This window comes from Anguilla anguilla, chromosome 14 (assembly GCF_013347855.1).
Source record: "Anguilla anguilla isolate fAngAng1 chromosome 14, fAngAng1.pri, whole genome shotgun sequence".
NCBI lineage: Eukaryota > Metazoa > Chordata > Actinopteri > Anguilliformes > Anguillidae > Anguilla > Anguilla anguilla.
In genome coordinates this window covers 14,676,145-14,688,611 of record NC_049214.1, presented here as the reverse complement: position 1 = coordinate 14,688,611, position 12,467 = coordinate 14,676,145, and the positions used below count along the sequence as shown (strand labels likewise).

The 12,467-nt window shown below is 38.8% G+C and overlaps 1 protein-coding gene across 4 annotated transcripts in view; it reads right to left on the bottom strand.

The window, feature by feature from the left end:
- The window catches only part of LOC118212173 (extracellular matrix protein FRAS1-like), an 81,389-nt gene that overhangs the window by 51,212 nt on the left and 17,710 nt on the right, over positions 1–12,467 (bottom strand). For all 4 annotated transcript variants that reach the window (XR_004762181.1, XM_035389816.1, XM_035389818.1 and 1 more), the window contains exons 3-10: positions 7,671–7,778; positions 6,923–7,015; positions 5,671–5,830; positions 4,863–4,996; positions 4,351–4,434; positions 3,433–3,534; positions 3,016–3,204; positions 1,600–1,689 (exon numbers count right to left, since the gene is read on the bottom strand). Coding sequence is in view for 3 of the 4 variants with exons in the window: in XM_035389816.1 (XP_035245707.1) it covers positions 1,600–1,689; positions 3,016–3,204; positions 3,433–3,534; positions 4,351–4,434; positions 4,863–4,996; positions 5,671–5,830; positions 6,923–7,015; positions 7,671–7,778 (960 nt within the window). In the remaining variant the exon portion in view is untranslated. The remainder of the gene's footprint in view (positions 1–1,599; positions 1,690–3,015; positions 3,205–3,432; positions 3,535–4,350; positions 4,435–4,862; positions 4,997–5,670; positions 5,831–6,922; positions 7,016–7,670; positions 7,779–12,467) is intronic.

Sequence of the window (12,467 nt, the reverse complement as noted above, 5' to 3'; positions counted from 1 at the left end):
TTCATTCACAGAGATTCTAAGCAAACTGGGCAAGTAATAAAGAAAAACATCAATAAACCTGATATAGCACCTTTGGAACATAGGATACATCACAAAGTGCTTCAGCAAACATATGATCAAGGCAGAGTAATCTAACCATCTGTTTAACAAAACTAAAAGAATGAAAAAAGAAGGTACAACTATATGGAACATAAAATGCAATAAACAAAGAATATGAAATAGAAATAAAGCAAAAATGTGCTAATAAAAGACAATAAAATAATAAAATAAGTATAATATTATAATAAATACAATGAACAGTTGTTGGTATACACCATAGTAAATAAAATCATCTTAAAATGAAATTTTAATACTACTAAGGGATTGACATGTAGTGTGATAAGGAGCTCCCAACAGCATCTTCCCCTGTGTTCAAGTTTAATAGAAAGAATATTTTACAGGGTACTGTGTGCATAGCAGAGTGCTCGCTGAGGCTGGTACACGGTCAACGGGTCATTAAGGCCATTAAGTGCTTTAAATACTAATAAAAGAACCTTAAAATCAATTTTAATAGATACAGGTAGCCAATGCAGGGAAGCCAGAGTTGGGGTGATGTTGCTTGTTTCTTACCATCCGTTAACAGGCAAGCAGTGGATCGGTATAAATAGAACAAGACGCCGTAGGCTACATTTCTAAGAGTTCACTTCAACCTCTGCTTTTAGGCCTTTTAATATTTGTTTCAAAAAACATGCCTCCAAAGCCCAATTAAGATAACAAATTGACAGTTAAACATATTGGAACTCAACCTTTGCACATTAATGCAGAACCCTCTAAATTGAGCAGTCTCGCCCCTGGGTCTTCCACTAAATATGCCGCATTCAACTCGAAACCTTTATAGACTGCATTCTTAATAATTATAGTGGTTTTATAACACAAATTCCCATGAAGGCAAAATAGTTATGAGCAAGGTGGCATAAAAGATTTTAAATGATCCCCTTTGGCTCCTCTGAGACAAATTACGTGTAAAGTGCTCCCTCTCATCCATAGCGATCTGCGCACGTTGTAAGCGGCATATAGATGAGCCAAAGTGAAGAAAATACGCTCAGGTGAATGCATCGTGCCCTTTTCATATTCTCAGCATATGCCTCTAAGATTCCAGGAGGGTGAAGAGGAGGAGCCCACAGAGCTGCTTTTGTTAGTGTGAGTTGTTCCTGTTATCTTCTAAAGAGAGCCCTGCAGAACTTTAGACAGCTGCATCCTCACGTAGAGGCATCCGCACATGATTTTGATGAATCAGCTCGGGTTTTGCTCATTGCTTTCGTCAGGCCTGCTATAAAGACACAGCTGGCTATTATGATGTGCTGGTTGCAGTTACTCCATCCGTTTCCACTTTCAACTGGAACCCTTTAACTGGCTGATCCAAAATTAGGCTCTGTTTTTATACAGATCACAATCTTCATATCTGATTATCCAATGATATACTAAGTATATTAAGTGCACTTAAGAGCATAAACTGCATGCAGCCTTAACAGTAACTCATAACCTCAGAAAGGCTTCAGAAGTGCATCTCATTCTGCAGTTAGACATGCAGTACTGCTGATTTATCTGCTTGCACATTACCTCTTTGGACTGGTTCTTGTACACACAGGACCTCCTTCTCCGTATGCATTCAGGACAACATTTTCCTAGCAAGTGGACCAGTTCTTCCCCCTGATGAATGTTGAAAAAAATAGTTTATCATCATCATCTATAAAATTAGCATTTGTAAGTGTCTTTGTTTCTTTCAATTGACCTCAGGCAATGAATCAGGATTAATCTTGCTACTAAATCCAAGATAATTATAGAATGTATGCAAAACTAACAGAACTTAAATACATTGAGGGTAAAAGGTCACACTTAAGAGACTAATACTGTAATTAGCTTCAGGTTGTTTTGCTAAATGTAAAGCATTCTGCTTTGTATTTGTCAATCATCTGCATAGAGAACAACACAAATATTATGACTGAGAAACATTCATTTAAAAGATTCAATATGCTTGATTAAATTTTGGATTAGAAATAAAATGGAGAAATCATAAAAATGCAAATCATATGATAATCTATTTAAAACCATAAGAGACACAAGAGACAGTAATTTCCCAATATGAATGTGTTTGTATTTTTTCTTAATAATCATTAAAACATCAGTCATGGAAAAATATTAACTGCTGTCTTACTTTAATTAAAGCATTTGACAGAGCCTAATAATTACTGAAAGTAGTTGTTACTAGGTTTTTCCATCCCATTGAATTAGTCATACACCATACTCCAAGTATCAAGGGTTGCTGGGAGCACATCACCATACAACTGAGACGACAAGCGTTAGTATTTGACATGATTTTGATAAACCACTGGACATCAATGTGAATAATTACTTTCTTTACTCTCTTGTGGAAAAAGCATTGTGAATGAAGTCAGTATTTTGCGAGCAAATATATATTTACTGGATAGGTACTGGATCTGTAAGACTTATACAGATGGTAGCAGTTTAGTGTGTCTAATCTGCTCCTCTTGTTCACAGTTATACTGTCAACAATGATTATTTTGCTAATGCCTTTTTCAGCATGTAATCTTTGGGAAAGAGATGTGTATTTTTTCTCACAAGCAACTCATTTAAAAGGCAAATTCCCAGACAAAACAATATATAAAGGCCATGTTTCCTATACTCTCAGAAAAAAAGGCACCATTCAGTACCTAGAAAGGTACAATCGCTTGTCACTGTGGCAATACCCCTTGAAGGTACAGAACTGTACCTTTACCAGAAAAAAGGTACCATTCAGTACCTAGAGGTACAATCGCTTGTCACTAGTACCTTTAGAGGTACAGTTTTGTACTTGTACAGAATTTGTACCCTTGTGTACTTTTATTTCTGAGATTATACTGTGCTTATAAACACTACTCTGCTGTTTTCTATCACCATTGCACGTGTCATTGATGTCATAATATCCAGCTGACAGAACAAAACTAGGTTCTCTCGCAGTTTCAGAGCCTTTCTTACCCATGAGCACTCCACTGCACCGCATTCGGCCTGCTGACACAGGACCTGTCCCTGCTGGCATGCACAGAACCGGCAGCCCATGCTCCACGTCTCTCCGTGGTTACGCGCCACGCTCTCATGGAGACAGCTCTTTCCGGAAGGCATGCAGTCTTCACAGCAGTGCCCCACCTGCTGAACCTCGTCCTGACCCTGCGCAGAGGCACAGAATGAGAGGTTGGATGGGGTGCTACAGAGGGATCTCAGCTTCAGCCAACCTTCGAGTGTTAAAACCTTACTGGTACTGACAACAAATCAACACAATAAACATGTGACTCAATGGACATAGACTATCTGCTTGATTTACTCTACAGAAACAACCTCTCCCTCTTTTTTGAGAGATATAGGGCGTGTCGGAGTGGCCCATCTGTATTAATTCACCTTCTCACAGGAGCTTTTGGAACAGGTCTCAGTGTGGCAGTGGGCCTGACCCTGGTCACAAAGGCAGGTGGTACAATTCTCCCCATGCCACCTTTGGCCATGCTGAGAACACAAAATAGGCAGATAAAGCGTGACAACCACACAGACACAGACATCCACCACCCATTAAACAAACATTCATTCTCTGCTCATATATGCCATACACATTACCTTGAACATATTCTGGTAATCTGCGGCTGAACTTGAACACGACTGATTGGTATAACTGCAAACTATCAACTATGGAGGAATAATTAATATACACTGCATGTGAATGAAGGTGTGTGCCCCCTTTGGCACGGTCTTGGAAAGCAGGAAGGCAAGCATCATACTACCCTCTGCCACTTGCAGTGAAACTGCATGCAGAAATTCCATGTTGCACTCATTCATGGGAATTTAATGGATCTTATTGGTACATGTCCGGTTTGTGGTCCTGACCAGACAATATAATGCCCGGTCCGAGTAACTGATGGAAGAAATCTACCGGAAATTAATTTGTGCACAGTGACGCCCTGGTCCGGTGTCAGTTCCGAAGGGGGCCCACCCCCCCCCCCGGTCTGGCAGCTCCCAGCTTTATTCGCGATTACGCTTTCAGCTGAACATGTTGTGGTCCAGTTTTGACAAATTCTAAATCTGGCAACCCTCATCAGAGCACCACGAGCCTTTAGCGGAGGACAGCAGGTTAGCCCTTATCATTGGCTCCAGCTTCCTGCCCAGCAGGGATTTTCACTGCACACACGTTCCTACTCCACTTCCCACGTGCTCTGAAAGCCTGACGGACCTTATCTGCCCGAGCCCTGCATCGGCCCTGCACCGCGGCTCTGTTCCTGACAGGGAGGACAGTAAAACCCTCTCTGATCGCAGGTTATCGAAGGCTACCTTGTATTTGTTCCCAGCCGCACGACAGGCGCCTGGCACACACAGTGGGCAGCATTCTCCCCGGCGGATCACCACAGTCTCATGCTGTGGGAAAAACAAGTGGTGAGTAATGGGCCGGGGACGGCACTCACTATATCACTTCCGTCTGTCTGAGCACAGCCTCAAACAGCACGGCGTACGGGAGGAGATAAATACTCTCTTATGCTCCGATTGCTTATCTGAGTAGCTCTCTGGGTTGACTCCTGCAACAAGCTCACACTCTGAAAGGAAACAGTTTGGGTAGGCTTGTATTGGACTGTTTGTTCTGTCTTCAAGAAAACAGCAATTGCATCAAGACTAGAATCTAAACTGTTTGGAATCTTATCTACCTCAGACAGAATGGAGAGTGAATGCAGGCTAGGTCTGTTCTGGAAGGTGCTATACAATACAATACCATGAATTATAACAAGCTTTCATATAGTGCTCTTCACGTAAGTGTTATTGCCGTACAATAGTTTACACTACGTACTGACCGGCTGGCACACAGCAGGCAGGCACTGGACAGCAAAGCACTGGGGCTCCCCTCCGCTGCACACGCACTTAGTGCAGGAAGTGGGCTGCCACTCCTCCCCGTCCCTGTACTCCTGGCCTTCCTCAAAGCAGGACGCTGTAAGGGAGGAAGCTGTGAGTATGTACAGGCAAAGCAGAGGACCAACGCCCAGGAGGATGAACTAATGAACTCCACTCTGTCATCCCATGCATGGCATCTTTGAATCTCCGCCAGACTGTGGCTGCCGTTATAATACCAGGCCCCGCCTGGCAGGCCGTGTGAGTGAGTACATGGACAGGAATTACTGTTCCTTCAGTCATCTTTAAAGAAACATTACAGCGTGTCATCAAAGGCAGGCCAAAAAGTGATACAAGACCACAATGGGAAATTACAGGCACTGAGCATTATGCCTGGAAGAACAGATGTAGCATGCACTCAGGAACAATGAGACAAACCTAAGAGAGCCCACAGCTCACTCTCAGCCGAGAGACGACGCAAAATATCTGTAATATATGCACTTGCTATCACTGCCAGCATTATTACCTGAAGATTTTTTATAATTCACCTGAATCATCTAATTACAATGTCTTGGATGTATAGAGTCATTGCTGCTGGTGCTATATGTTTCAGCAATTTTATCACTTCAGAGCCATTTTCATCTTCGGATGGACAGCTATATTGTGCATTATATGCAAGCTGGATGTTTTCATTATATTTCAGTCTAACCACATTGCAACATCCTATTCAGCCAATCTATTTTCCAAAACACTTTACCATGGCCCAGAGCTTACCTCCACTGTGAGTACACTTGGGACAGCACTCGCCAAATCTAGTGACACGTTTCTCACCCCTTCCACAGTGGAGAGGGGTGCAGGGGTGTGGGGCACAGGACACTTTCCCTTGGGTACAGATGCAGACAGAACAATTGGAGCCACTCCACTGGCTGCCATGCTGTTACAGCAAAACAGAGAGGGGGCATTATACATGAGATTTTGTCAAACATTCTCAGCAATTTCTCATCTTTTGGAAAGCCATTCCTACACAGGACACTGTGTTTAACTGAATTAAAATTGTTTGATCGACAAATATTGATGGTATCCAGGCCAATTTCTCAATGCTTTTAAACTCATTTTAATTCATTTAAATTTTGACAGCTATTATTTGACTCTAAGGTTTGATTTTCATGTCCAGGCTTAATTTACTTGATGTCAGAAACACAAACATTTTTCGTAGTGTAACAAATTTTGTTGATGATGAACATACGTTATGTTGCCTCTTAGTTTACCTTGTGGAACATCTTCCGTACAGGGAGTGAAAGAGCTAGTACTGTAGCTCATCATAAATTCATCAGCTCATACTGGTACTAGTTGCCCTTAATTTATTTATGCTGGACAAGTCACAGCATTTTAGCCTCAAACTCATTGTACAAAGATGACATCCTGAGAAATGTGTTTACAGGATGATTAGTAAGCTCATAAACCATCAATGAGACATGGTAACTAGCTTGCATGGACCTGTATAGTTTTATTGTAATATGTATGATATGTGATTGATATGTTTAATTGCACAATAAAAAGTGGTAACACTTTGCAATAAGGTCATGTGAATTCGGCATTAATTAATGCGGTTGTTAACAACTAACTATTCAAAAATTAATCTCTGCAAATGTGTTGATGTATCTGTATTTCATTAATTCATGTTAGCAACTACATTATTCAATGCCAGTTCATACTGGGATTAAAAAACCGGTTCATGTATTTGGAAATGGTTAACTAATTATACGTTTATCCTGTGTTTTTATAATGTATAAATAATCATGCAACTAATACATCAGTTAATGCATTTGTTAACTACTAACTATGTTTCATGTTTAATTTGTGTATTTGTACATCATTAATTCATGTTAACAACTACATTAGTTAATGCCAATTCATGTGACCTTATTGTAAAGCGTAACCAATAAAGTAATACTGTATGTTTCTGTAAATGTTTTTTTTAAGATATTAAGATAAACAAAATATGTAGTTTCATTTTTAAACTTACCCCATAGGTTGTTCCTTCATGCAAACAAGAGCCTTGGGTTTGTGGGGCACATTCCGGGCAACATTTATTGGGAGAAATTCTCAGCCGCCTTCCCTGCAAATAAATCCAAAATACGACAAATATTTTTACTTTTTGATTCCTTTTTTTATATTGCAAGGCTTTGTAACCTACTTGTAGAGCCTGAAGTTATTGTAGACAGTGCATCATAGTTCATTTTTGATCCCACAGTTTGTATTTGGGGGCAGGGGGGGGGGGGGGCTGTCAGTGAAAGAGCTTTTATTGCAAACGCACAGAAGTCGAGACAGGAAGGGTATGCTTAGCTGCTCATAATGGGGGCACTTTAATTAGAATTCAGGTGCAGTCCACTGGACTGGAAACCAAAAGCACCGATTTTGCATGTTTTCAAAAGATGGCTTTACTAGATTAACCACCCAGATGCATGCCACAACACCCATTGTTTGTCTTGAATTTTTCAGAAATGTGCTTCTCTCATACATCTACAGTCATCTGCACTGTCTGCACTGAATGCTTTTCTCTTTGCATATCTTATCTAAGCCCAAGAAATATTGAAATTCGTTCATAAAAGTTGTCAGACCTTACAATCAACCGCAGAGCAGTGTATTAACTATGATTTTGCCACTGATTCTATCGCCATACAAATTGCTCAAGCCTGCATCAGCAGAAGCCAAAGGTACAATGGAGGAAATAAATGGCACCAAATCAATTTGGCCATTTATTGCTGTCGTACCTTCTGGGAGTCACACCAGAGCACAGGGCAGCGGGTGGTTTTGCAGATCACCACATCAGAAAGGCAGCTGCAGTCCTGACAAGAGTCGAGCTTCCACAATGCGTTATTCTGCCCACGAATAAGGAAGAAAAACAATGGGATTCGACAGATGATGGGATTATTACTGGTGAGACCTCTTCAAGATGCAAACCATTACTCTTTTCCACTTCGACTTCAGACCTGGTCTCATTAAAAAAAAAAAAAAAAAAGCAATTTATAAAGTGGAGCAATTTTTTCTCTCCCGTAGATATCTCTGCCAGTCTGTCCTTTCGGTTGCGTCCGCAGTCCAGACAAAGCATATCAACCAAGACCTACATACTGCCATGGTCCCTGCTTGCTACCAGAGGGCAACAATGAACCAAATTTATGTTTGCTATGTCATTATTGAATGATTGTCTTTGTCAGTGTTTGCACCTGTGTCTTCTTGTCGTGAGTATTTAAGTAGCCCCAGTTGCTTTGTTTGGTCATCCATCTTGGAGACTTCTTCCTCTTGTATGCCTGCTGCCTTAGACTCATGTGCTTCTGGTTATTTGCTTTTCTGGAGTTCCAGTTTGTTTGTAGTGTTCATTGTTCCCCTGTTTATTTTGGTTCATGAGCCTTTTATCCTTCTTTATTTTAGTTTATTAAATCAGTTTTCCACTCTATCTGTTTCCTGCCTCCTGTGTCTCTGCTCCTGAGTCCACTTCTCAGTTCATGCCATTACAATTAAGTCAAATTAAAACACACAGAGCTATGCAGAATGCCACATTTAAACTGAAAAAAAATGGCTTTCATAAATGGGTAACAGTACTAATTTACTTTTTAAAAATCTGCTTTGCTGTGAATTGGTGTATAAATGTATTCCAGATCAGTAGATGTGAAATGGAAGGAAAACGGCATTGTAATATACTTACTATTGAGCCAAGGCTACATAAAAATGCTTTTTTTATTTCAAATATTTTGTGTGAAGCAGCTTTCACATCAAGATGAATATATCCCCTTCACCCAACAAGGTATGCAAGTACCATGAGCCTGTTAAGAGTATTAAAGTGCTTTTAACCTGTACATCATTAAATTTAACTTCTAAATTATCAATAATACAGTACTCTGTTTATGGTATGCGCTAATGAATTTATGATGAGCTACAAGCTCTTTCACTCCCTGAAGGGAAGAATTTCCATAGGCAAAACTGAGAGGCAGCATAATATATCTTCATCAATACCAAATTTGTACACTATAGAATTTTTTTTTCTTTCTCCTGACATGAGTAAATTAACCCTGGATATAAAAATCAAACTTTAGAGTCAAATAATAGCTGTCAAAATCCAAATTCACCAAAATGAGTTAAAAATCAGCAAGTCATTAGCCAGTATACCATGAACACTCGTCCTTAACTTTGATTCGCATTTAAATGCAGTACAAAGGATTGTTGTGTCCTAAGCAGTGATGACATTGTAGGCTTTTCAGGAGATTGCTGAGCAATTGCAAGCTCTCAGAGGAAATCAGTCTACCACCAGCTCAGCTGCAATACAACACACAGCCTATGGGAATGCATGTACTAGTCTAAAATACCCATTCATTTTACTTATATGGTAACAGGTGGAATACGACTTGAATAATAAGAATGTAATTCAACTATGTCACAAATACTGAATTAGTGCCAAAAGACGTATCATTCCTTTTAAATTACCTTATTACCATTATTTAAAGTGGTTAGGATTAGTGCAGCTTGCCACTGTTTTTGAACTTTAAAAGGTTTTTTATATGTTATTATTAGAATTTTGACAAACGTATGTTTTTTTTCTCACAAAAAAACAAAAAAACTTTTTGAGTTTAGACCCAGTCCTCCAGACAACCGGCACATTGAATGAACTATTTAAAAAGATTCTGACAGTATTGCTTATCAGGATTCAGTCATTGTTTTAACCAATTCTTTCAATCTGAGAAAACCACCTAACTTTTATGTAGGCCAAAAAACAATGTAAATTTGTTAAAACAACTATACTAAATAATGGTGCATTAATTTAGGAAGTGTTATAGTGCGCCATTTCATTTTCTGCCTTTCGAAAAAAAAAACAATCTTCATTTATATTCCATGCTCTCTGTCAATGCACTGCAGATAGCAGACTTACTTGATCTCTGAACTGACCCGGAAACAGGCATGTATAAGCTCATATATTTTCATTACAGAGCTGAATCGTTTTACAGGCTGTTTAATAGTTTGGGCAAGAACACTGGTAAAGCATTTAGAAGAACAACAGCTTCAGCTATCTGTCTGACAGAAAGTAATGTAAACTGATGACTCCAAATTCAGAGAAAAATAGAGCATGTCTTCCAAGGGAGCAAATAAGGCAAATAATAAATCTAAACAGCACCTCCAAAAAGTTTGGATGTGTGCGCGCGCGTGTGTGTGTGTGTGTGTGTGTGTGTTTTGCAGATAATTAAATTGTTATTCTATTTTAGTCTGAAGGCTGTAAGTTCTTGAACTTCTCCAATGTTTAGGATGATTCTTGAGACATTGTTCATGTAGTACACGAGTAACTATAAACACATACAAACCTCACAAAACCTGGCACCACCGACAGCCCAAAAACTTTCCACTTTCCAAAAAAGCTGCACGGAGCATATTACTTCAGGGACTATGATTCTAATGCTACTAGTACAGGGGAACAATTCTTGAAGGCAACCGAAACAAAAACTCACATAAAAATGAAAAATATTTCACTATCTGGAAAAAAGTCCACATTTCATGAATAATAAAGGACAAGCTTTGCAACTTTCAGAATATAGACTATGGCTGTTGAACCATAAACATATTTCTATACACATCATCCCAAGTTAAAACATAGATTAATGAAAGTACTATATATTCCATATAACAGCTATGGAACTTTATCTTTAAATGTGAATAACAATGGAGTCATGTTTCATTTTGATTGCCAATTTCAAGCTGACCTGTGTGTATTTAATAATTCTAGCTCATATTTATTCACATTTTGTAAATTTCATGACAAAGCATTGTGGTTTTTAGACTGAACTGGACGTCAAGTACTTTAATTGACTCAGCTATTGCATTTAACGCTGATGCACAACAGTAAATCACAGATGTCTCTCTGAATATCAGTGATATTGCCTGTCAACTTTTACAGACGTACATATACTCTATTCCCATTATGCATTTAAAGCTGTTGTGCATCAGTGTTAAATGCAATAGCTGGGTCAATTAAAGAAATTAAAGTCCAGTTCAATCTAACAACCACAATGCTTTGTCATGAAACTTTTATAAATGTGAATAAATAAATAGAGGTACATATACTTTATTCCCATTATCTTGATCCCCAATATAGAATTGACGGAAAATGCCAAGTAAATATTTATATACAACTTCTGGCTTAGTAAGGTTTTGTGTAAACAAAATGACTGTGACTGTTCATCTTACACTTATAAAATCTTATTATGAAAACCATCAAGGGAATCTTATCAAAGTTTCAAACTGGGACAAAGCTAAGATTGAGCTTATCTAAACAACTAAATCATCACCAAGGAAAATTTATATATCTATCATGACACACAATGACTCATTTTCCTGGCCAGCTCACTGATATGGACTAGCAACTGATGGACACAATTATAACCTTAATATCTTTCAATATGAGATGACGGCATGGCTGACACAAACAATCAGCCTGGGTAAGAACATTTTCAAAATCCATTAAACAGCCTCACCCGAATAAGCCCACAAGTCTTTAATCAATGGCAGGGTTTGATCTTTTGCAAAATATAACATTATTCCATCACAACACATTTTGTTTCTTTTTCAGTTTCCAAAAATGAATTATAAAGGGGACATAAGATAAATAATTCAGTGTTTCTACACAGTATTGTGTGTCTCCTGGGTGACGTGGAAAAACAGCGCTGCTGTTGCAGGCTATGGTGGGATTGAATACCTTGTGCTGGATAAAAGCTGACTCTGAAGCCTGAACTTTGTTACTTTACATCAAATCATCCATCAGGAAATAAATATTTACATACACTTGGCTTTTATATATATATATATATATATATATATATATATATATACGACTAGCCTAACCAAGTAATTAGGGATTCGAGACGTGAGCTCAGAGTATTGAACATTTGTTGTTCTTTCATCAACTGAATAGAAAACCATTCTTCAGATTTAATTGTAAGCTTACTTGTTGGCAGTAAGAAAAATCATTTAGAATCTCAAAAGTTAAGGTCATGTCATTATTAATTGATTGCCAGGAGCGAAACCACCCTGTACCACTCTATTGGCAAACTGCTGAAGTTAATCAAGTGTGGCTTTGTCAGCGTTTGGGTGGGAGAACTCCTGGGAAATCTACATTATCTGCTAGAAGAGGTGTTTGTTGGCTGGTAAGGAGCGACCTTCTCTCTGGACCAAATCAACATCTAATGCCCCTGGACAGTGATAGGGTTATTTTAATGTAAGTGTTGATGTTATCCATGAGGCTTGGATGAGGTGTTAAATCTAGGTGCTGACTCAATGTGCCCATGGCACTTTTCAAATAAGTAGAAATGTTAATCCTGATACCCTGGTCAGATTTCCACTAAAACAGGCTCTCTACGTCATCCTTTATATCTAATAGGCTTAAAAATACCTTGCATTCCCCACTTTGACTCCCCAGGATGTTACTACTAAAGCAAACACTGTTCTCCTTAATCACAGTTTATATTTCAGTTGATGAAATAAAGGCTAAACCTTTTAAAAAGTTGCTTCCACAAAAATTTATGTAAGCA